Source organism: Phoca vitulina, unplaced genomic scaffold, assembly GCF_004348235.1.
Source record: "Phoca vitulina isolate PV1807 unplaced genomic scaffold, GSC_HSeal_1.0 scaffold12, whole genome shotgun sequence".
NCBI lineage: Eukaryota > Metazoa > Chordata > Mammalia > Carnivora > Phocidae > Phoca > Phoca vitulina.
Window position 1 is genome coordinate 11,758,314 of NW_022589715.1, and position 25,063 is coordinate 11,783,376.

Consider the following 25,063-nt stretch of genomic DNA (forward strand, 5'->3'; position numbering starts at 1 on the left):
CACATTGGAAAAACTTGGTATTTTATTTATTCTTGAACACTTTAAGGACTTTTTAGCCTATAAACTGGAACACAATTTCTTTAAAATTTGTATCTTAACAATATATGGCTATCAGCGGTACTCAAGATGTCATTAAATTGTTTGTTATTATGCACTGCCCTCTACCTTTAATTCAGATCCATCACAGAGAATGTATCAAGGTATTGAAATTGCATGAATTGTTACCCAGCCACATATTAATTTGCCAATTAGGTATTGGAGAAAGATTGATTACAGGTGGCATGGGCTAGATTTTATTTTCTAAGGAACTAATCAGACACGAGTGAAGAGGTTGATACGAAGATGTTTGTCACCACATGATTTTCAATAGCAAATAATAATAGACTAATAATAATTGATTGCTATAAATAAATGATACATCTATACAATGAAATGTATGCAGCTATTCAAGGTTATATCATAATTCATATTTGGTATGGAAAGATATTCTGCTATTTTGCTACATGAAAAAAGCAAGTTGAATGGAGTGTAGGCTCTATGACGAAGCTGCAGGAGACACAGTTGACAGTGACATATATAATGTAGGCAGTGGAAAAGTGTTGTCATTGGTTTTCTGATGGTACACTCACAGAAGACAAGTATTCATGGTGTGTTTTGTTTTGCCAATCTGGATTTTCAGGTTTTTCTACAATGAATATGTAGACTAAACATTGCCTAAGCAGGAAAGCCCCACATCCAGCATTTTCCATAGGCCTAGCAAAGGAAGGAAGGAAGGAAGAAAGGATGGAAGGAAGGAAGGAAGGAAGGAAGGAAGGAAGGAAGGAAGGAAAGGAGGGAAGGAAGGGGGAGAAAAGGGGGTTTGTTCTAAAATCTTCTTTCCTTGAGTGGCTATTTGCACTGAAGTCTTTGGGTCTGGAAGCGCCTGAGGTCCAGGAGCTGAGTGCTCACAAACAGCTTGAAAGCCCCTGGGAAGTTCATCAGAATTGCTGAAAGAAGACATCTCCAGAACCTTCCTTCCTTAGGAGAGGTAATGAAGCGCAGGTGTTTCTGGAGGCTTAGGGTGGTGTGAAATACCTGGGAAGCCCTGCTCCTCCTCAGCTTGTGGCAGTTTCAGGGGCTCCTCCCTAGTGCATTATTAAAAGGGCTGAGGCATCCCAGAGGAGCAGGCAGATACCACAGGCTCTGCCAGGAGAAAGGAGCATTCTGAGGTGTCCTTTGGGGAGTTGGGTTTCATTCTCCCCAGCAGGACTGGGGCTCTCTCCTGACCCCAGACCTAGAATCCCCTGCTCTGTGGGGGATGTTCACATGCTGGGGAGAGGGGTGGTGGGGTTAGAAGGCTGTTTGCTACTCAGGCCCCTTCCAGCCCAGCCTCTATCTCCACCTAAGATTTTGTGTTATTTCAGAATAGGAGAGTCTACACACTGTGAAGCTCGAGATGGTCCTGAGTGGGGCACTGTGCTTCCGGTGAGTATCTGAACCTCTGACTGGCTGTGTCCTCTGGGGGAAATAAGTTCCAGGTAGACCTGTTGTCCATCCTTTCTGGGTAGGGAGGGGCTGCACCTGCCCAGAGTTGGGGCTCTCATAGGTGGGTGAGCAGCTGGGAAGTTGTGAACAGCCCCTCATTGTCCTAAGAGAAGTTTTTCCAGCCTTTGTCAGGCTGGGGCTGGCCACCTCATGGGGGTTCCCTGACGAGAAGGGGGAGCAAGTGAATCACTCTGTGTAGAGCTTCAGCCCCACATATCCATAATGAGAATGGAAGTTAGGAGACCCAGCTCAGAGCTGTTACCACCCACTGGGGTGAATTGATGTCACTCTGCTCCACTACCTCCCTTTTGCTCTTTGGGGCAAAACAACAACAAAACTATTTAGTCCATCAGTCTGTCTGTCTGCTGGCATGTACTGAGCCAGGTGGTCTGCTGTGTTCTGGACTTCACACTAGTGAGTGAAAATGGTCCTAGTTCTCTCTGAACTCAGAGTCTAACATAGCTTTGCCCAAGGTGGGTTCTGGGGAGCCCCGACCCTATGAGTTGCTTTAGATAGTGGCGCTCCTTGATTAAGAGATGTGGGAAATACTGCTTTCTGTGTCTTCTTATAAGAGAACCATGGTGCAATTCAATATATTAGTAACTTTCAATGAGATTTGTTTGTGTTTAGCCACCACTGAACCAATTTGCACACAGCATACTTATTTCCGTATAACACCTGAAGAAACCCATTTTAGGATATATTTTTCTCCTCACAAGATGTCAAAAAATCAACTGAAATCAGAGATGAGAAATAAATTTGAAAAGTAAAATGAAAGAATTTTTAATTTATTATTTTATTTTTATTTTTTAAAGATTTATTTATTTATTTGAGAGAGAGAGAGAGAGTGCGCAGTGGGGAGGGGCCGAAGGAGAGGGAGAGAGGAACTTAAGCAGACTTCAGACTGAGCACGAGCCCAACGCAGGGCTCGATCTCATGACACTGAGATCACGACATGGCCCAAACCAAGAATCTGATGCTCAACCAACTGCGCCACTCAGGCGCCCCAAGAATTTTAAATTTAAAGATATTCCTCACTTAATAGGTGGAAGTGAATGTGCCTTGATGTCTTCAATAATGATTGAAGAATCAGATTTTCATCTGGAAGAGGCTTGGGCATTATCTAACCCATTGTCTTAATTAGCAAAAGGGAAATTCAGGCCCAGAGAGGGCAAGCAACTTGTCTGTTGGGACTCAGCAGCAGTGGAGGCACAGCCAGATAAGAACCCAGGATTCTAACTCACAGTCCAGTTTCTTTTCCAACATCACACATGGAGGAGATTGGTTGGTGTAGAAAAGATTGAATAGGGTGATGACTCAGATGGGAGGCTATTGTTATCCCATTAGTAGGGTATGAGCCCAGCAGGGCGGGCAGAGAAGGTTGGGTGGTTACTTCTGGCACAGCGGGAGGAGAGGGAGACAATGCCTGACACTGGGGGACTCTGTAGAGCCCAGCAAGCCCGAGCACCCACCCCTCCCCTAACTAAGCATCATCCTGTCTTGATGTTTCAGAATGAAGGATGCGGCCTTGAAGGTGCTTTATCTGCATGATAACCAGCTTCTAGCTGGAGGGCTGCATGCAGGGAAGGTCATCAAAGGTTGGTGGCAAAACATGACCCTACTTCCCTAGGTCTCTATACACTCTGAGGGGAGGGGGCCTGGAGAGGGCTTAGAATAGCTATGCAAACTGGCACAGGCCTACAGATCCCAGGCCTGACACTGTAGATGGGCATCATAAAAGCAGGCTCTGAACAAGGACAAATAAAATACTACACCTTCCAGCAAAGTGAGGACACCTACCCCATTGCCACCTGAAGCCTCTATGCAAAGGTGGGAATATTTTCCAGGATGAATGCTTTGTTCTTCCCTCATAGGTAGACTTAGGCCAAACATTCCTTTTCCTGGGAGCAAGTGCTGGGGAGAGATCTAAAATAGGCTCCTAGGCCTTTATTCCCATATGGGAGTGGCTTTCTATCCCTTTGCCCTGGGTTCCCTCTGCTCTCTGGGGATTCCTGGTCCCTCAGAGTGATGGGACCCAGATAGCAGGTGGCACCATCTGGCCTCATGCCCCAGACACCATGACAGGCCTTCTCTCTAAAATAGCACATACCTGCCCACTTGGGACACATTTACTAGGCTCTGGGGCCAGGCAGTGTGTGTGTGTTTGTGTGTGTGTGTACACGTGTGTATGCATGCATGCATGTATGTGAGTGTGTGTATGTGTTTGTATGTGTGGTATGTGGTAGGGTAGGTTTGTATGTGTGGTACAGAGAGGAATGAGACCCTCTTCTGTTCTCATGTTGGTACAAATATGTCCAAATAACTCTGATGAGAGGCTTATCAAATCGAGTTTCCAAAACAAGGCCAGAGGGTCAAGAGGCATTAAAGGAGGTGGTCAGATCCTCCCTGGGGGTTAGAGAAGACTTGAAGGTTTGAGCCTGGACAAGGGGGTGGGCTAGGGGTGGGAGATGGTCCAATGTGCTTACATACCTTGATGTCATTGGGCCAACTGGCAGGAGACCACCCTTCCCTAGATGACAGCTGCTACCAGGCTTCCTTTCTGCCCAGTCTGGGGACAAGATGTCTCATGTAGGTCTTGTGCTTCAAAGTCCACGATCTGGGGAGAGGGAGGGAAGGGCAGTCAGGGACCCTGAATCTGGCTTCCTTTCTCTAGGCGAGGAGATCAGTGTTGTCCCCAACCGGTCTCTGGATGCCAAGCTGTCTCCAGTCATCCTGGGCGTCCAGGGAGGGAGCCAGTGCCTGTCGTGTGGGACAGGGCAGGAACCGACTCTGAAACTAGAGGTGAGTCCTGTTAGGGCATCCTTGCTATCTGACTTCACTAAGCCAGCAGATGCTGAAGCCACTGGGCCAGGCATCCTGGGGCCTGATCCTCTCCCTCGCAGGGTTCTGTTGATGACAGCCCTGCCTCTCCATGCCCATGGCCCAGCTCTCCTGCCTCCTCCGCTCCTTCCCCTCACCTGCCATGCCTCTCCACTCACAGCCAGTAAACATCATGGAACTCTACCTTGGTGCCAACGAATCTAAGAGCTTCACTTTCTACCGGCGGGACACGGGGCTCACCTCCAATTTCGAGTCAGCTGCCTACCCAGGCTGGTTCCTCTGCACCGTGCCCGAAGCAGACCAGCCTCTCAGACTTACCCAACTCTCAGAGGATGCCAGCTGGGGCAACCCCATCACAGACTTCTACTTCCAGCAGTGTGACTAGGGCAATGCACCCCCCAGAACCTACTTGGGCAGAGCCGGCTCAGGCAGGGGCGGAGGTAGAGGAGGACACTGATGGCAACCTCCCCCATCTGTTCTCAGGGCCCCACCTCTGGCTGGGCACTTGGCCACTCTCCCTTTTGATTCCAAGTTTGGGTAAATCCTTCTGAGATTTGGGGCTTAGTCCATAAGTTTCTTTCCCTATTGAGTGGTGCTACTGGTGTAGAAACTTGCAAAAACCACTCAAGATAAACTGGAAGTCACATGAAAAGTTTTCCAGGGGTCAGGGTGGGGGGAGTGTTGGAAACCGTTCATGCTTCATGGTAACTTACCCAGTACCCCTGAGCCCCACAAGCCAGCCAATCCCAAGTTGAGCCTATTAGGGCCACCAGCTGCCCACATGAGGTCCAGTCATCTATCACTATGCAGGAGAGGGAGGTCATAGAGTTAGGGACCCAAAACCCAGCCCGCTCCCTCTTTCCTGTAACTCAGCTGCCATCATATTCTGCATTTCCATCTCAACCCTCATGCGCTAGCCATGGCAGGAGAGGGTGGTGGTGTCCAAGGAATTGACTCCAGCTCAGAAGGCTGAAGAATGGCCAGGCATGTCATATGTTTTGAAACCTGAGGTGCCATTAAAATCCAAGATACTGGTATCTATTCACATGGAAAGATGCTTGTGACATATTAAGAAGAGCAAATTACAAATTAGCATATCTTGTAATTTCATTTTAATTAAAAAAATACCTATCTATATATTTCTTCATAGAAAAAAAGTCCAAAAGAGTTTACTTCAATTTTAGCAATGTCAATTTAGCAATTACAGGTGATTTTTCTTTGTATTCTTTTATTTAAACATTTTCTAATTGTTCTACAATGAAGATGAGCTTTTTGTGTATTAAGTAAGTTAATCTTGAGGAAAACAGAGCAGACAATATTTCTAATCATCTTCAGCATCCACTTCCCTGAGTGAAATTCAAACTGAATTGAGCTCTGCTGCTCTGGTCAGCAGCGACAGAATCAGTACACAGACCTCAGCAAAGCTGTGAAGAAAGAGAATATGATGAGTTAGTGTGGTTGGAATCTCCTGGAAAAGGAATTTATAGAAAGAATAATCCTGGACCTAGAGTGGTCATAGCCCCCTGAGATTGCAAGGTATGGGTTTCAGCCTCCAAAGGGTCCCATGCTGGTTGAAATTCATGTCCTTCTGGAAATTTTAGACTGGGGCCTTATTTGGAGACAGGTTCTTTGCAGATGTAATTAGTTAAGAGGTCATGCTGTATTTGGATGGGCTCTAAATCCAGCATGACTGCATATGCAACAGGAGACACACAGGAGACCCAGGAAGAAGGCTATGTGAAGATGGATGCAGAGATTGTACTTAATGTGGCAATAAGGCAAGAAATACCATGACTGAGGCAACCACCAGAAGCTAGGAAGAGGCAAGGAAGTATTCTTCCCTAAAGCCTTCAGAGGGAGGACAGCCTTCTAGTCTCCTGAACTATGAGAGCAAAAATTTTCATTGTTTTAAACCACCAATTTTGTGGTAATTGGTTATGGCAGCCCTACGACATCAACACAGCTGCTGCTGACCCCATCTCACATCGTGTGTGTCCCCTCCCACATTGTACCCGTATTGTCTCTGTGACTAACAGAATGTGGCAGAAGTAATATTATGCTACTTTTGAGATTAGATTATAAAAAAGACTCTGCAGCTTCTATCTTGTTTTCTCTGTCTGTTTCTTTGTTTACTTGTTCTGGGGGAAGCCAGCTGCCATCTCATAAGCAGCCCTATAGAGAGACCCATGTGTTGAAAATGAAGCTTCCTGCCAACTGCCACATGAGTGCATTTGAAAGCAGCTCTCCCAGCCACAGTCAGGCCTTCAGATGATGCAACTCTGGCTGACAGCTCGATTGCCACCTCAAGAGAGACTCTGAAGCAGAACCACCTAGCTAAACTGGTCTAGATTTCCAACTCTCAGAAACTGTAAGAAAATAAATGTTTGTTGCTTTCAGTTGCTAAGGTTTTTTAAAAAAAAGATGTGTTTATTTATCTTTTCAGAGAGAGAGAGACAGTGCACACAGGGCAGGGGCGGGCAGAGGGAGAGGGAGAGTGAGAATCTCAAGCAGACTCCCTGCTGAGGGTGGAGCTTGATGCAGGGCTCAATCCCAGGACCCTGAGATCATGACTTGAGCTGAAACCAAGAGTCGGATGCTTAACTGACTGAACCATCCAGGTGCCCCAACTTGTTACACAGCAATAGATAACTAATACATAGGAAAAGAGAAATAAATACATTTATTTTATTATGATTGCAGTTTTCTCCAATATTTTCATTTTCCTTCTCAAAATCAACATCAGCCCTTTTGTTTCTCCAAACATTCTATTTAAAAGCTGATCATACTAAAGTTGTTGAATATTCTCTGTGTCTGCAAAGTTTAGCTCTTCCTTGACTACCTTTGCACCTCCAGTCTGACATGCCAGGGATTATGACTCCAGCATCCCTGCCTAAACTCTAAGGGATCAGAACAGAAGCCAGAGGAGAGGCCTAAATCTGAGCCCCAGGTATTCTTCCTGCATCTCACTGGTCAGACCAGCCTGGCAGGTTCAGATTCTGCTGAAGCACTAGCAAGGAGGTGGCCAGACCAAAAGGGTCTGTCTCTGTGGAGCTACTGAGGCCCAAATGCAGCCAAAGCCCTTGGGTAGCCAACAGCACAAGTCCTGCCACAGGCCTCTCAGGAGTGCCGAGAACACAGGCTCTGGGCACCAGGCTTGTTTCTGCAGACCCATTTCACACTCTTTCTTTGCCCACGGGCCCAGCCATAGTCTCATATTGTCACCTCCTCCAAGAAGACTTTGCTGAATTGAGATCTCTGGTCATCTGCTCTGACTGTGCTACATGGCTATGCCAACTTCCCCTCATTGTAATAATTGATTTGGGGTCTATGGCCCCTGAAATGACCTCAAGGTCAAGGCTGTATTTATTTGTTTCCAAGGATCTCAAATAACATTTGACAAATAATTGGAAACCGGCGAGTACAGAATGTGGAAACTATTCCTCCACCCTGGACTATTCTTTCTCTCTCCTCCACCCATCTAAATGGGCCCATCCTTCAAGGAGCAGCTGAAATTTCACCTCAGTCTGGAAGCTTTCTCCAGCCTGAAGTGATTGATTCATCATTTGTAGGATGGTAGAATTCAAAATGGTTTTAGCAGGGATGAGCTGACATGAGTCAATAGAAAAAGAAGGAAAGTAAAACAGAATGTATGGGCTGGGGGACCTTGGCATCATAATTGTTCATATGAAAAAGACATAGTGGTTTTAGATTTCTTCAATTTCAATATAAGTCCCCAGCTTGACCTGTATTTACAGAGGTATTATGCCCACATCACATGGCATTTGTGCAAGGCATAGGCATTGAGGACTAAGAGTGTGTTCTGAATAGTTGAGAGTGTCCCACGATCAAGTCATTAGGGTAGAGGCTAGGAAGCTGAGGGTCTTTATCCTGGAGAAGCAATACACAGAAAGCCCCATTCAAACACTCAAAGCTCTGCCTAGTAGAAAAATAAACTTGTTCTGTGTAATTCCAGGAGGCACAAGCAGGACTGATGAGTAGAAATTACGTGTGACCCAAAAATTTTAACCGCAAGGACCACACACACTGCTAGGGTTTCTTCAAGAAGTTGTGGAGGTATTGAAGAAGAGCCTGATTAACTATGTCTCAGGGGTGCCGTAGCACAGATTTCTCCCTTTGGAGGGATCCTATATGCCATGTCTAAGGCCCTTTCAATTCTAGGAATTTTTTTACTCAAGGAGATTCTCTGCCTCTATTGTTTCCAATATGCCCTTGTCCTGCAGATTAGAGAGCCCAGTCTTCTTAATTATCTTTTTAAATATTTATGACTTAGCTCCCCAGCTGGACTGTAAAGCTACCTAACAACGGGGACCATGCATTGCACATCTTTGTCACACAGCAGTGTAAATACTCAGTAAATGCTCATTAACTGCCTGGCATAATACCCCATGCATTGGCCCTTTCCACAGAGAGATGAGAGATAGATTGGGAGAGGGGTGAAGAATGACTGTTGGCCTTAGGAAACAGAAATTGGGTCCCCTCCCTGCCCATCTTTTCTTATCTTTCACTCTTTAAGCATCTACATGTGGATTGGCCTCTCCTACTTTCTTACCAGGCCCTTTGAATGACCTAAGAGTGAGAATTATGGTAAGGCAGATGGTCCCCAGAGAACACTATGCCAAGCTTCTCCACCCCTTGCAAGTAGACAGATGGATGGATGGTTGGATGGTTGGACAGACAGGTGGGTGGATGGATGGACTGAGTTAAGTAATATTGATTAGAGGCTTGAGTATTCTCTTTACTCCTGCCCTGCTCACATGCTGCTCTTTACACCTGCCCTGCTTACACGGTGTCATGTGTCCTAACCCTCCAGGGAACACGATGGCTGCCCAGTCCCAGGATGGATCTAAGGTCAATGTCCTCTGCAGGTAGGTTTCCTTAAATGTTCTGTCTCATCAACCTGATAACAGCTAATAGGACTTGTTGAAAAGCAGAGACTTCCCTCCCCTCTTTCCAAACAGGGCCATACTCCCAATGCCATCAGTCCCCTCTCTCATGTTGTCTTGCTGGCTGCAGCCTGGCTTAAAACACCAGAGGTTGCTCTGTCCTTGGGCCCCTTAAACACATCCCCTCTTGCCTCTTCTACCTCTCTAAGCCTAGGATGGACCCTCATGGGGCACCAACAGGAAGGTGATGTGAAGACATCTGACCCCAAGACTATTTATCTGGCTATTGAAACCACCAATAACAGTGTCAATGATAGTAGCTATGAGCAGGGGCCCAGTGACTGGCTTCTGCCAGGCTTTATGGGTGACTCTCTCCCCCTCCAACAAACACTCATTAATGCCCCCACCTTCTCATTATCCATACTGTGCTAAAGACATTGTGAAATCCCTAGGCTCTTCTTTCCCAACCTAGAGCCAATTATAAAGATTGCAGCAGGCTTGACCCACCCTGGCCAGACAGTATAAACTCGGGGCAGATGCCCTGCAGAAATCAGTTGGATGTTCCAGGCACCCAGGATTTCAGGTCAGTGGTTCATAGGCAGTATTCTATCTCTCCTTCTCACTTTCCTTCTCCTTTCTGTCAATATCTCTGGTATGCCCCCTCCCTTAACTCCTCCTGGCAAGCTCTTTAGATAACAAGGTATCCCCTCCACAGAACATCATGGGATGCTAAATAAGTCTGGGAGCACATAGAAAGAATTTGAGAGAAGGCATGGGTTAAACCAAGTCAAGATTTTTAAATATTTGGAACCATAGATGTTAGGAAGTAATTTCAGAAGAAATCAGCCAGGCCAGTGGTATTCACCAGTGTGTGATGAGGCTTGGGGTTCATTAGATATGCCCCAGTGCCTGCTTTAGTGGTCAAAGACAGGGTTCTGGTATCACTCTCATTCTCTGATTCAGCAAAAGCAAGTTCCCTTTATCCATTTTACTTTCATTAGATTTCTGTGTAAATTTTCATTGTGAAACTTAGTTTTGAAAAATACTGACCTTGCCCAGCCTCTCTTCCTAATGATAACAAGTTGGAGGCCCAGGGACTAAAGGGGACTTTCTAAGGTAGCAAGCCAAATTGGTAGCAAAGCTAGGTCTAGAGCCCAACCTGGCCATTGAAATCTGTGTGTGTTTCTATGTCTTGCTTATAAGCATATATGTGTGTCAGGGTGGTTGGAGGGAGCTACAGGCCACACTTCATGGATCAAGATATTGTTAACTTTTATAAGGGAAACAAATGTCTGTATATAGAACAATACATAAGACAGTGAAATCTAATAGGATTTCAGAGTAGGGTTGCAAGAGTAAAGGAAAGATTCATTAAACTCTGAGTCATGGAATCATAGATCGTTTGATCTGGAAGAATCTTAATAACCACAGACTCTAATTCCACGATTTTATAGATGCTGAAACTGAGAAGTGGAGGTGAGGTGACATAACCTTGTATGTCTGAGCTGTTACTCTGACCTGATAATTAATTTGGCAGAACTAGAGACTCAACCTATAGATAAATGATACCATATCCAGTGCCTCTAATGCCAAAAGACCTGAATGGATGGCAAGGAGGGGGGATGACTTTTGAGGCAGGGAAATCAAAGACAACTGTGAGCATGCCCACAGGGAAGAAAGAAGGCATGTGCCTGGAGGGGTGGTTTAGTGTCCACAGAGAAGTGAGATACACTCATACAAGTGAATCAGGGCCAGATGGTGATGAAATGGGCAGCCACTGTAGACTCTAGAGCTGGGTGGAGATGTTGTGAAAGCAATACCTAGAATATAGGTCCAGGTACCTCACATAGGTTGGGCTGGATTGAAGGTAGAAAAGCCAGGAATACAGGCACAGGTACAATGGCTATTAAGACAAAGTTACATTTTAGGGGCACCTGGGTGGCACAGTTGGTTAAACATCCAACTCTTGATTTCAGCTCAGGTTCATGCTCAGCATGGAGTCTGCTTGAGATTCTATCTACCTCTGCCTCTTCCCACTCATGTGCATGTGCTCTCTCTCTCTCAAATAAGTAAATAAATCTTTAAAAAAAGAAGACAAAATTACATTTTAAAGAATAATTTATGAGAACTGGCTAGCAAATCAGACACAGAGTAAGGAGAAGGGGGGAGATGAATGGGCTGGGAGGAGGAGAAGATTGATTTGACTTCAGATCTATTTGGTTGGGTGTAATGGCAGGAAGTCCAAAGGGAGGTGTCCTATAGACTGTTGGAGATAAAGTATCATGTTCAATTGGGACTTGGGAGGCTTTAGACCAATATGATCACTGCAGCTGTGGAAATGGATGAATGGCAACTCATGGGGTATGAGAGAGAAGTGCTTAGAACTTAGACTTGTGGCTTCCAGCCTTAGGGACACCACCAAATGGAAAGGAGAATCTACACAGACCTGAGAAGGGGAAAATGGAAGTGTGAAGGGAGTCAATTAATGTCAAGAGCTCTGAGGAGGCAGAAGCCAAATATCAGAAGAATCAAAAGAGTCTTTTGATTTGGCTCCACAGAAGTTAATACTGGTCTTGGAGAGAACATAGTCCACATAGAAAACGTGTAGGAGAGCAAGGAGAGGATGTGATGGAGAAAGCTCAGTGCTACTTGGGTGGTGGTTTTTGACTCAGGACAGGTGGATTGATGAAGTCTGAGACAGCCAGAGATGGTGTCCAGGGAGGACAATAGGCCAGAGTCCAGGGAAAGGTCACCTGGGGACAATAGGGAATGGAAAGCTTAGGGGATGGAGTGTGTGGTGCATTGGGAGGGACGATGGCAGATGCTTAGCACCAGGACCCCAGGCTCTCTGATGGACTAGAAGCTGGCTTCTCACTCCTATTCACCTCATCACAGTCTAGCCAGAACCCAGGAGGGGGTGCCTGATATGGCAGTCTTTGGGAGAAATACTGGGATTTTGGGGTTGGGCCAGGACAGGAGGCTTCTGGGGCCCCTGGAGATCCAGCTAGACTGGACCAGCACTGAATTTCTGCCTGCCCCTTGTGCTCACATTGACCGAGAGTGGGAGTCATCATCCTCACACAGAGCCCTCCACTTGATCTGTCCTGGCCAGACCTTGGTATAGCTACTAGCCTGCCCATTAGTTTTGCTGCTGCAACCAAAAGAGCCCCAGTAGTCTGGCTGAGAGAGAGAACAGCATCAAGTGTGCTTGCATTGAGGCCACGCTGCTGATGGCCTGTCTGGGCTGGGAGATCCTCTATGTAGTCCTTTGCTACTCAAAGTGTGGCCAGGGACCAGCAGTGTTCATATCACTTGGTTGCATGTTTGAAATGCACAGTCTCAGGCTCCAGCCCAGACCCAGGGAACCAGAACTGGCAGGTGATTTATATGTTCACTGGAGAGTGAGAAAAACTGAGATGGTATACCAGTTCCCAAGGCTGGCTTGTCATGGAGTCACTTCAAGCCCTGGCGAATCAGAACCTTCAGGTGACTTTAGTGCCAGCCTGGGCAGTGGGACAGGGTTTGAGTCCAGCTCATCCTCAAACTGTGAGGCTGGAGCATACCCCACCTCAGTCTCAGCTCCAGGAAGTACTCCTGTCTAAACTCTTTGGGGAACCTGTTCTTCGGTTTCCCCAAGCTAGCACCATGCACACGTCATGGGCTCACACCCCAGTCAGATGGCCCCAAAGGAGGGTGAAACAGAGCTGCCTGGAACTTGCTGAGCTGGGGAGATCATGGAGGATTCTGGCAGGCCAGTTATAGATAAGCAGCCTAGTGAGATTTTTCTACCCTGTAATTTGGTGATTTGGGGGCCCCCAGGGGGCCTGCCCCCCAGCTCTACCCACCCTTCTCTGACAGCCCTTCTCTCCTTCCCCCTCAGCAAGGACCAGTCGCCCACAATTGCAGGAATGTGCTCCCTCCCCATGGCAAGATACTACATGTAAGTCTTCCTGGAGTCCTCCCTCTCTAAACCAGGGGCCTGAGGATGATGTGGGAAGAGGGAAAGAAGGCTGAGGGGAGGGATGCGGCTCCATCTCACCCAAGAAATCTCAAGTACCCCATAATTAAGCTTAATCATCATCCTCATCACAATAGCTCTCTTTCCTGACCATCTGCAAGATGCCAGCCCTTCTGCTGCCTTGCCTTCCTCCTGAGTAACCTACAAGGGGGGCATGAATGAATCCATTCAGATTTGGAAACTGAAGCTCAGTGCTCACTTTGGCAGCACATATACTAAAATTGGAATGAAACTGAAGCTCAAAGATGTTAAAAAAATTACCTCATGTCACACAGAGCCAGGACTCACCCCTTATGCCGCTCCGTCCTCCTCTCTCCAAGAGCTCAGAGACAATTTTGAATCTCAGTGACGGCATCTTTATATGTTGGCCTCTGTGGCCTTTCCTCCCTGTCTGCACTCCCAACTATCCCTTTTACCTCATTTGACATTCGAGACTTTCCTTATAGTTTATACTTTATTGCCTGTGATTTCTCGTAAACTGTCTCCAGCCCTTTGAGGAATGAGATGAGACATAACACAAATAAAACAGGACTGACTTCTGGGTCACATTTCCTCAGCACCTCCATGGGCCTGCCCTGTCCTAGATACCAGGGGGCCAGTTAGGGCCTCCAGGAAGTTACAATGTGCCTGGGAAGGCAAGACACATGTGCATGAAGCACCCACATGACAAAACAGATGTCAGCACCTTGGGGTATCTAACTTGGATTCTGGTCTTCAAAGAGAATGTTGCTGGCAGATGAGTTCCGCACAAGTCCTGGTTGTCCAGGTTGGAGAGAGAATGGCAAACTCAGGCTCTTTTCAGATCTTTATTTTTATTGTACAAGTGAACCTTCTTTACACACATACAGTCATTAGCTAAGGGTATTATAATTAGTTGTTACTGAGATAAAAAATTCTGGAGGCAATGGTGTTGGCCCAGAGGTTCTGCCCTTGGAGATAGGGAGGGCTCCCCAGGTCCTGAGAGCGGCTGACATTTTGAAACCAGCCAAGCCACCGAGATAATAACCTGCGAGCTAATAACCTGCATGACTTTGATGTTGCACACGCTCACCATGGTTTCCTCCCTGTTCCCCAACACGTATTTACCCTCCCAGGCTGATCATTGGAACCATCGCCAACCCCAAATGACTGTAATCACACCCTGCTCCAGCTCTTTGCTGACCTCCTAATTTGGCACCCATAACACGGGGCCACCCTAGAATACACCTTGCATGGAACAGGGTGGCCATGTTGGCACACCCACTGTCACATAGGATTTTTTTTTCTGATTTGTGAATTTTGTTCTATAAAAAAGCCTTTAAAATATTTGAAAAGCAAACCACACTTTATTTTTTAAAAGATTTTATTTATTTATTTATTTTAGAGAGAGAGAGAGCATGTGCAAAGGGCAGGAGGAGAGGGAGAGAGGGTCTCAAGCAGACTCCGCGCTAAGCACAGAGCCTGACATGGGGCTTGATCTCATGACCCTGAGATCAAGACCAGAGCCAGAATCAAGAGTCGGACGCTTAGCTGACTGAGGCACCCAGGCGCCCCACAAACCACACTTTATTATACATTCAATTAATCCTCTTCACTGAAGAAAATAAAACATTTATGCAAAATTGGGTCAGGCCCAGAAAATCTGGGATAAGGCTCACTGTATCCTAGAGACATCTGAGCCTCATTAGGAAATTTCTCAGGAAGGGCATGAAAAGGGGCTAGCATAATCAGGAAAACTCTGTCTACCCATCAATGAGAAGGCACTGGCTTTCCTCACTGCCCCAGGGCCCTGACAGAGGCCGACGCTGGTAAAGGGAGCCTCTGAGAATCACGAGCTCCAGAAGACCTTCCCTTGCCTTAAGGCTGATCTGCTTTTACCCGCTCTTGGGTGGAGTCATGCACCTACTTCTCACCTATAGGAGAGAAGAACACCTAAATGCTCAGTGTGGTACTTCAGAGCATGGGGGTGGGAAGACTTTGGGGCTTGGTGGTGCCTGAAGGGAGCAGGTCGTCAGCACAACCATCTTGTTCCAGACTTAAGGATGCAGATCAGAAGGCTCTATACTTAAGAGGTGACCAGCTCCTGGTGGGAGATCCCAATTTGGACAACTGCTGTGCAGGTGAGCCACTGGGGCCTCCATCCCCTCAGACACACCCATGCTCCACCTGCCACCGGCTCTCCCCTTCCCTCTGCCTCTGATGACAGTGAGAAGAGGCAGGGAGCAGCTGAGGACCTCTCCTTCTGAGGGTGTCATGACCGCTGCAGGGGTCCCAGCCTGCCCCACAGCCTGCATGCAGGGGTCAAGCCAGGTGTGCCCTGGGCCAGCTCTTTTCTGCCCAGGTGTAGCTCGCTGAGAGCTTGCCATCTAGGTCCTCTCATCTTCTGGCTCTCTTCTCTCTTTCCTCCCAGAGAAGATCTGCATACTTCCCAACAGAGGCCTGGACCGCACCAAAGTCCCCATCTTCCTGGGGATCCAAGGAGGCAGTCACTGCCTAGCCTGTGTGGAGACAAGAGAGGGGCCTACCCTGCAGCTGGAGGTGAGAAACCACACCATATTCTGGGGTGCCCCCCAGACATGGCCTGGCTTCCTGGGTGCTCTGGCATCTCTATACCCAGCTGTGGACTCCCAGCCAAATCCACACATGCCTCCCCTTCCCTCTGCACCTAGTGCCAAGACCCCTGCCCTCCAGAACCTGCAGAAGGCACTGCCCTGGGTACTGACCCTCCCTGTAAAGTCCCTCACTGGCCACCCCCTGGGGGCCTCTAGGGCTGATATCTCAACCAGTGGCCTTATCCTGCAGCAGCCATCTTGCCCCCCACAGGATGTGAACATCGAGGATCTGTACAAGGGTGGTGAAGAAGCCATGCGCTTCACCTTCTTCCAGAGAAGCTCGGGCTCAGCCTTCAGGCTTGAGGCCGCGGCCTGGCCTGGCTGGTTTCTCTGTGGCCCAGCTGAGTCCCAGCAGCCAATACGACTTGTCAAGGAGAGTGAGCCATTGGCCCACACTGAGTTCTACTTTGAACAGAGTCGGTAGGGAGGCGGCAGGAGGCTGAGCTCTAGGCTGGCGCCCCCAAACCAAGCTCATCCTGCTTAGGATCTGTGGTAGGCAGAATAATGCCCCTCTAAAGATATCCACATCCTAATCCCCAGAATCTGTGAATACATTACCTTACAAGACAAAAGGGACTTGGCAAATGTGATTAAGGTAAGGATCTTGAGATGGGGAGACCATCCTGGATTATCCCAGTGGGCCCAGTGTAACCACAGGGGTCCTCATAAGAACGAGGCTGGAGGGTGAGAGCCAGAGACTGGAAAATGCTATGCTGCTAATTTCGAATGTAGAGGATGGGGGCTACCAGCCCACGAATGCTGGTGGTTTCCAGAAGCCAGATAATGCAAGGGACAGGATTCTCCCCTAGAGCTTCCAGGAGAAACAGTTGAATTTTAGTACAGTGAACCCATTTCAGACACCTGACCTCCAGAACTGTAAAATAATAAATGTGTGTTATTTTAAGCCACCAAGTTTGTGGTAATTTGTTATAGCAGCAATAGGAAAATAGTACAAAGTCTTAGTAGGCCCCTGTGAACAGTGTTTAATGAAAGGTGCGTGGGTCACTCAGTGAGTTCTTAGAAGGCTGCCTACAGCTTTTCCTGCAGCCCATCTGCTCCAGAGCTTCTAGAAACAGCCAGAAGCTGCAGGCAGAACCTAGCTCTCCCCCTCTGTCCCTGGGTGGACAATGTCATGGGCTCCTCACAATTGTAGTTTTAGTTCAAGTCTTGTGATTTGCCTATCAGATATTTCACAGTGAATCAGTCATTCGACCGATTGATCAATGCCACTGGTTGTCTGCTGGTTTTGACATGTGAGGACAAGGAGGAGCAGTGAGGGACAGATGGCGAGTTTGTACTGGGTGTGTTGAGTTTAAGGCTGTGGTGGAGCTAATGGGCTGAGGTGACTTGCTCCAGCCAACACTACAGGGCTGGGACTTGGCTGAGAGTTTGCAGTTAGGACTGATACTTGTCTTCGGAGCCCGAATCTCTCTCCATTTCACAGACAATCTGGGGTCGGGTGCAGACTAGGGCAGAGAGCCCATGGTGTCAGCACTCAGAGCGGTGGGCTGCTGGCGCTCTTCCTCTTCTGTGTAACTACTCAGCGTCCATGCAACATGACCCAGGGGCCAGGGCATTCAGGGACAGGCTGTCTTCACCCTCAGAACCACCCTGCAAGGCAAGCATTTTTGCCCATTTGACAGATGAGGACACTGAACTAGAAGGGGTGAAATAATTTGCTGAAGGTCGCATGAGCTGTACATGATGGAACTCAAGGTCATTCTGGCCCATCTGACCCCAATGTTGTTCCACATATTTTTATTCCACTCTTATTCTGGGAGTTGGGGAAAGGATGGTAAACAAGAACAAGCTTCTTTGGAGCTGATAATTGAGTGGGGGAAACATTGAATAGGCAAATAATCAAAGAAGAAAACAAACAAACAAGGGCAGTTTACATGATAGAGGGTGAGGGCCGTAAGTATTGAGAGATATAACATTGGAGAAGGTAGGCAGGGGAGGTGACTCTTTGAGGAGGTGACATCTGAGCTGAGGCTGAAGGACAGGAGCAAGTGGGACTAGGAGTGATGAGGCAGAGGAATAGCAAGCATACAGGTTCTGAGACAAGGGGCTTGGTGTGTCCAAACAGCAGTGGGAAGCAGGGGTATTGGAGCCTGGAGAACAAGGGAGAGGGTTAGGAGGTGATCAAGACCAGCAGGGGCTGGGTCCTGGGGGCCTTAAAGGCAAAATGAGTGCTTCAGTTTATCTTTAAGTGTGAAGGGAAGCTATGGGAAGGGTTTTAGCCGAGGAGAGACATGCTGGCCTGATGCCTTTAATAAGTTCAGATTCTTACCCTGCCTCTCCATTGCCAGCATATGCCCCAATTACTTTATCACCTGGCTATCATGTCATACCTGTGTGTTTATGTGTTGAGACTACTCTGTGCTTTTGGAGGGCGTGCTCTGTTCAATTTCAGGTCACCAGTACCCAGAGTAGCTGCTGGAACACCAAAAGTGTTGAAGAAGTACAAAGTCTCGAATGGATTGGTGGATGATCACTTGGGTCTTGCCGATGGTTCAGGAGAGAGTGTAAGGAGAGCCATGGTAGCACGGTGGATGGTGCCCACTGTGGCGCAGAGGCAGAGCTAGCAGAGAGGGCTGGGCAGGGCTTCGAAAAGGAAAGGGAACTTAGTCTGGGCCTCAAAGAAAGAGTAGTTTTCCAGTCAGAGAGTGTGGGCATGGGCATTTCTAGGCAGAGAGAATGACTCTGGGAGGTGTGATGGAGAAGAGCTCCTAGCACTTCTGGGATGTGATGAGGCATCACGTGCTGAGACCCAGGGCTTATGGCTGAGGAGTAGAAAATGAAGATGAGAAGTTAGGCAGGGCCTGGCTATGAATGCCTTGTGAGGGAGGTTACACTCATCCAGGAGACCTGGAGGAATCATCCAAGTATTTCAAGCAGGCCCTGGATTTTAAGCCTGGACCCCTGAGGTCAACATTGGACCAACCCAGTTGCTACTAGAGCTTCAGCTCCTCCAGCTTCCTCTTCACTCCCCCTCACATCCCACCTGCCTTCTGTTTGGCACTGCCCTGGGATCAGCTTTGGTGCTTTGGTTCCAAGGTTTGCCTAGCCCCTGTCACCTCCCCATGCCTGCTCATCTCCTTCACTCATGGTAACTCAACTTGATCCAACTTGGTGCAGGGCCCACGACTGAGACAGGGACTGGGTATGTCTGGGTGGCCGTGGGCACAGTTCACAAGAGAAAGGTAAATTGGATCAAGTTCTCTAAGTAAAAAAAAAAAAAAACATTTTGAACATCTATTATATGCGAATTCTATATTAGTGCCTGGGAGACAAAGAGGACACAAGAGATTTGGGAGGCACAGTCCCCACCCTTTAAAGGTGTAGATATTGTAGTATGGGGAGACCAGATGTTAGGAATAAAAGCCAATATGTATTGACTGCTTACTACAGAATGACTAGAAGACACTCCAAACAGCACTCAGGGAGCCTTGGACTGAAGTTCTGCAAGGCTCTATTATGAATAATGATGGGATGTTCTGGCACTGGGATTTAAGAGTAGGAAATGGAAGTAACTTCTGATAAATACAGTTCAGAGATGCCAGGAATGTTCTTCCTCCACCTCCCAAGACTCATTTTTTAAATTCCTCCTCCTCTCTGGCGACCACACCAAAAGTTTCATTCTGAAACCAGCCAATCAGAGCTATGACTGTGTAAATTTCTGGGAGAAATTTAGGTCTCATCCACTATTTACAACTGGTAGTTGGGAGCCAGAGACTAGTAAATAAGTGATTGGAAAACAGTGTCATAACCTCTCATTCAGGCAGCACCAGGGAGCCGGGCTGGCGGGGAGGGTAAGTGGTCCCATCCAAGGGGGTTAGAAGAGGTTTTAGAGGCAGTGAGGCATGCATGGGGCCAGCCAGGTGAGGGGCAGGGGGAGCTCTGGGGGCAGGTCAAGATGTGTCAGGCAGAGGAGACAGCCACATGGCTGCAGGAAGTCCTGAGTGTGGCTGCATGTGTGTGTTAGTGTCCACATGTATGTGTGTGCTCACGAGCATGTGTGTGTGTACATGTATGTATGGTGTGCATGTGTGTATGTGTGCATGCATGAGCCGGTGTCCGCATGTGTGCCTATGTGCATTGTATGTATGCATGAATGTCTGAGTGTGTGGGCTCTGTGTATCCACAAGAGGTGCCAGACAGCTAGGCAGCTGTTGATAAAGGACCTTGTCTTTATTCTAAGAAGCGCTGGAGCAATTTTATACAAGAGAATAATGTGTTCAGGGTTTCCTGTAACCCATGTGTCATTCCAGCCAGGATTCAAAATCTAGTCACACTTACCTTTTGACCCCAGTTTTCATCTCATCCCACTTCTGCATTTTATCATAGCCCCTACAAACAAAGGCTCAAAACGTTGGACACAAACTCCACAGGCTACACAATATATGGCAGTTCTAGGGACGTCTAAACCTGGATTCAGGGAGGAAAATAAAAGCGAGGAAGAAGACTCTAACAGCAGCCAGATTTTCCTGGATACCATTCTGCTAAAATATACGACCATTTCATAAATGAGCATGACAGAAGTGAACAAAGTGAGCATAAACAGAAAAGTTAACATCTTAGACAGAAGCATTGGCATTTGAGTTATTTGATAACATTGCCGGTTGGATTTTACACTTGTGTAACTAAGAAGGTTCACTAGCGATTCTGCCAAAACCAAGTCTATCTATCCTTTTATTTTTTTTATTTTTTAAAATTTTATTATGTTATGTTAGTCACCATACAATACATCATTAGTTTTTGATGTGGTGATCCACGATCCATTGTTTTCATATAACACCCAGTGCTCCATGCAGTACGTGCCCTCCTTAATACCCATCACCGAGCTAATCCATCCCCCCACCCCCCTGCCCTCTAAAACCCTGTTCGTTTCTCAGAGTCCATAGTCTCTCATGGTTCATCTCTCCCTCTGATTCCCCCCGCTTCATTTTCCCCTTCCTTCTCCTAATGTCCTCCATGCTATTCCTTATGTTCCACAAATAAGTGAAACCATATGATAATTGACTTTCTTTGCTTGACTTATTTCACTTAGCATAATCTCCTCCAGTCCCATCCATGTTGATGTAAAAGTTGGGTATTCATCTTTCTGATGGCTGAGTAATATTCCATTGTATATATGGACCACGTCTTCTTTATCCATTCATCTATTGAAGGGCATCTCGGCTCTTTCCACAGTTTGGCTATTGCGGACATTGCTGCTATGAACATTGGGGTGCATATGGCCCTTCTTTTCACTACATCTGTGTCTTTGGGGTAAATACCCAGGAGTGCAATTGCTGGGTCATAGGGTAGCTCTATTTTTAAATTTTTGAGGAATCTCCACACTGTTTTCCAAAGTGGCTGTACCAACTTGCATTCCCACCAACAGTGTAAGAGGGTTCCCCTTTCTCCACAACCTCTCCAACATTTGTTGTTTCTTTCCCTGTCCATTTTTGCCATTCTAACTGTGTAAGGTGGTATCTCAATGTGGTTTTGATTTGAATTTCCCTGATGGCTAATGATAATGAACATTTTTCATGTGTCTGTTAGCCATTTGTATGTCTTCTTCAGAGAAGTGTCTTTTTATATCTTCTGCCCATTTTCTGACTTGATTATTTGTGTTTTGGGTGTCAAGTTTGAGAAGTTCTTTATAGATCTTGGATACCGGCCCTTTATCTGTAGTGTCATTTGCAAATATCTTCTCCCATTCTGTGGGTTGCCTCTTTGTTTTGTTGACTGTTTCCTTTGCTGTAAAGAAGCTTTTTATCTTGATGAAGTCCCAGAAGTTCATTTTTGCTTTTGTTTCACTAGCTTTTGTTTCACTAGCTTTTGGAGATGTATCTTGAAAGAAGTTGCTGTGGCCAATGTCAAAGAGGTTACTGCCTATGTTCTCCTCTAGGATTTTGATGGATTCCTGTCTCACATTGAGGTCTTTCATCCATTTTGAGTTTATCTTTGTGTATGGTGTTAGAGAATGGTCGAGTTTCATTCTTCTGCATGTGGCTGTAGAATTTTCCCAGCACCATTTATTGAAGAGACTGTCTTTTTTCCATTGCATGTTTTTTCCTGCTTTGCTGAAGATTATTTGACCATAGAGTTGAGGGTCCATATCTGGGCTCTCTATTCTGTTCCATTGGTCTGTATGTCTGTTTTTGTGCCAGTACCATGCTGTCTTGGTGATCACAGCCTTGTAATATAGCTTGAAATCGGGCAACATGATGCCCCCAGCTTTGTTTTTCTTTTTCAACATTTCCTTGTTGATTTGGGGTCTTTTCTGATTCCATACAAATTTTAGGATTGTTTGTTCTAGCATTTTGAAAAATGTCATTGGAATTTTGATCGGGATGGCATTGAAGGTATAGATTGCTCTGGGTAGCATAGACATTTTAACAACGTTTATTCTTCCGATCCATGAGCATGGAATATTTTTCCATCTTTTTGTGTCTTCTTCAATTTCTTTCATGAGTGTTTTGTAGTTCCTAGAGTATAGATCCTTTACATCTTTGTTTAGGTTTATTCGAGGTATCTTATGGTTTTTGGTGCTATTGTAAATGGAATCATTTCTCTAATTTCTCTTTCCACAGTTGCGTTGTTAGTGTATAAGAAAGCAACTGATTTCTGTGCATTGATTTTGTATCAACAACTATATACCAAGTCTATCTATCCTTAAGGCAAATTCCAATCTCTGTCCCTAAAAGGCACAAAGTCCAAACAATCCAGGATCCGGTTCCCCGAGCCCATTTTCTGAGGCCAGCAGCCTGCAGTGAGGCCTTCGGGCTGCAGGTGGCAACAAAGATCAACCTTCCTCACTGCCTGGCTGTGAACAATTAAATTTAATTCCTCCTATGTTTAGTATCCACTGTGTGTGAGCCCCTGTGCACCAAATCTCTGCCTCACTTACAATAATAGATGCATCCTTCTCAAATGGTGTGTGAGTGCAGATCCAAATCACATGAAGACGTTATAAAGCTCTGCATGCTCCTGCCTTCTGACAAGTTTCCTAGCCACCTTCTTGGTGCTCTAGGAGCTTGGAGCCTAGGAGGGAAGAAAGATATTAAATGCATACTCACTTCTACTTCTTGTGTATGTATGTGAAGGAGCAAAACATGTATGCCTGATCCCTTTTCCCAGGGACAGAGATGCTGCAGTGAATCATCCTCTCCCATAATCATCCCCTCCAACCCCCTTGGGACACCCCAAGCTCTGGTCATAGAAGTAGAGTGACAAAGAAAGCTGGAAACCTGGAGTTTCGGCAAAGGCTCTTCTGCACTGGAGCATCTCCCACTGACACTTTCTGAGGGCCCATAGCCCGAGGACCTGAGCTACAAAACAAAACAACCCCTGCCCCCAAAAGCATGGTCACGTGACCCTGACTACTCAGAGGACTGGAGACTCAGGTATCTCCTAGCTTAGTATTTTCTAGACTTCTTCCAGGGAACACTATTCCAATGAATACTCATGGGTTTATGGGGAACGTGGGTTATTGTAATTTCATGGGCCAACTCAACTGAGCTAAGGAATCCCCAGATAGCTGGTAAAGCATTATTTCTGGGAGTGTCTGTGCGAGTGTTTCTGGAAGAGATTAGCATTTGAATTGGTAGGATGAGTAAAGAAGATGGCCTTCACCAATGTGGGTGGGCTTCATCCAATCCACTGAGGGCCCCAATAGAACAAGATGACAGAGGAAAGGTGAATTATCTCTCTCTTTTCTTTGGCCGGGATATCCATCTTCTCAAGCCCTTGGACACAGGAGCTCCAGATTCTCGGGCCTTTGGACTCCAGGCTGGGTACTGCCACTGGCTTTCCTGGTTCTCCTGCTTGTGGATAGCAGACTATGGAACTTCTTGGCTTCCATAACTGTATGAGTGCATTCCTATAATATATCCTTCTCTCTCTCTCTTTCTCTCTGTGGATAAATTTAGATAGATACAGGGATTTATATCTCTGTATCTCTGTATTTCTGTATCTATCTATCTATCATCTATCTATCTATCTATCTATCTATCATCTGTCCTATTGGTTCTGTTTCTCTGGAGAACCCTAATACAGTTATCTCTGATGTACTCTCCTATATTCCTCTCTCTATTCACTCTCTGCTTTGGCCACACCAGGCTCCTCACTGCTCTCCAAAGACAAACACTCCAGGCTTGATGCCACCCCCGGGCCTTTGCACTAGCCTTCTGTCTGGAATTCTCACTTCCTCAATGAGGGCTACCCTGATCACTTCATTTAAAATAGCAACATGCACCCTCCTCCAAATCCCAGCACTCCCAAATCCTCTATAATACTACCATATTCTAGCATACTCTATGATTTAGTTTTTATTTGTTTTACTTTTTTCCTTCTTGTTCCACTAGAATGCAAGTTACACAGGGCAGAAGTTTTAGTCTATTTTGTTTGTTCATATATCATGAACATGCAAAAGTGTTTATAACATGTGTCAGGCACTTAGCAACATTTGCTGAATAAATACAGGAATAGATGATCAAGTAAGTTGGGGGAATATTCATTATTCAGGTCACTGTGGAGCTCAGTCTCAAGAAACTCAAGTAGAAGTCCCAAAATGGTCCAATTTGGAGGTCAGAACCAATGAAGAATAACACCAGGACACCTGTCCAGATTTGTTAGGAAGGACTGGCAGTTGGTGAGAGTAGTGGAGAAAGGGTCTATTTTCCAGTGGGGGAAGGGTCTAGTTTCCAGGAGGGCTGGTAGGGTGGATGGAGTCTCAGGGCTCCCAGTCAATGTCTGAAGTGCTTCTCATGGTATCTCAGTTACCTCTTGCTGTGTAACAACCAATCCAACACTTAAGAACTTAACAACAATTTATTATTTTTCAGGATTCTGTATGTTGGCTGGTGGGTCCTCTGCTGGTTTTTCCTGGGTTCGCACACATTCAGCAGAGGGTTAGCTGGGCTAGAAGGTCCAAGATGGCCCCACTCATATGTCTGGCGGTTGATACGGACTGTTGGTTGGGGGCCTTGGCTCTCCTCTGTTGTGTCTTCCAGCAGGCTAGAGGAATTCCTTATGTGGTAATCTTAGGGCAGCTGTTCAAAAGGGGAAAAGTAGAAGCTGCAAACCCTCATGAAGCCTAGGCTCCAGAACTCACATTGTCACTCTTGCCATATCCTACTGGTCAAAGCAACTCACAAGGCCAGCCCAGGTTTAAGGGAATGTGGGTAGAGAAAGAC

General features: G+C 46.5%; 2 protein-coding genes across 2 annotated transcripts; both read left to right on the plus strand.

Annotated features, from left to right (window-relative positions):
- Positions 1-965: 965 nt before the first annotated feature.
- Positions 966-4,750, plus strand: IL36RN (interleukin 36 receptor antagonist). Its single transcript, XM_032410488.1, has 5 exons — positions 966-1,027; positions 1,404-1,464; positions 3,037-3,122; positions 4,199-4,326; positions 4,526-4,750. Exons 2-5 carry the CDS (start codon positions 1,436-1,438, stop codon positions 4,748-4,750), a joined length of 468 nt encoding a protein of 155 aa, XP_032266379.1. The 5' UTR covers positions 966-1,027; positions 1,404-1,435.
- A 1,844-nt stretch (positions 4,751-6,594) lies between these two features.
- On the plus strand, positions 6,595-16,302 carry IL1F10 (interleukin 1 family member 10). The gene is made up of 6 exons (XM_032410486.1): positions 6,595-6,733; positions 9,197-9,251; positions 13,150-13,209; positions 15,301-15,386; positions 15,677-15,804; positions 16,090-16,302. Exons 2-6 carry the CDS (start codon positions 9,205-9,207, stop codon positions 16,300-16,302), a joined length of 534 nt encoding a protein of 177 aa, XP_032266377.1. The 5' UTR covers positions 6,595-6,733; positions 9,197-9,204.
- The last annotated feature ends 8,761 nt before the right edge of the window (positions 16,303-25,063 follow it).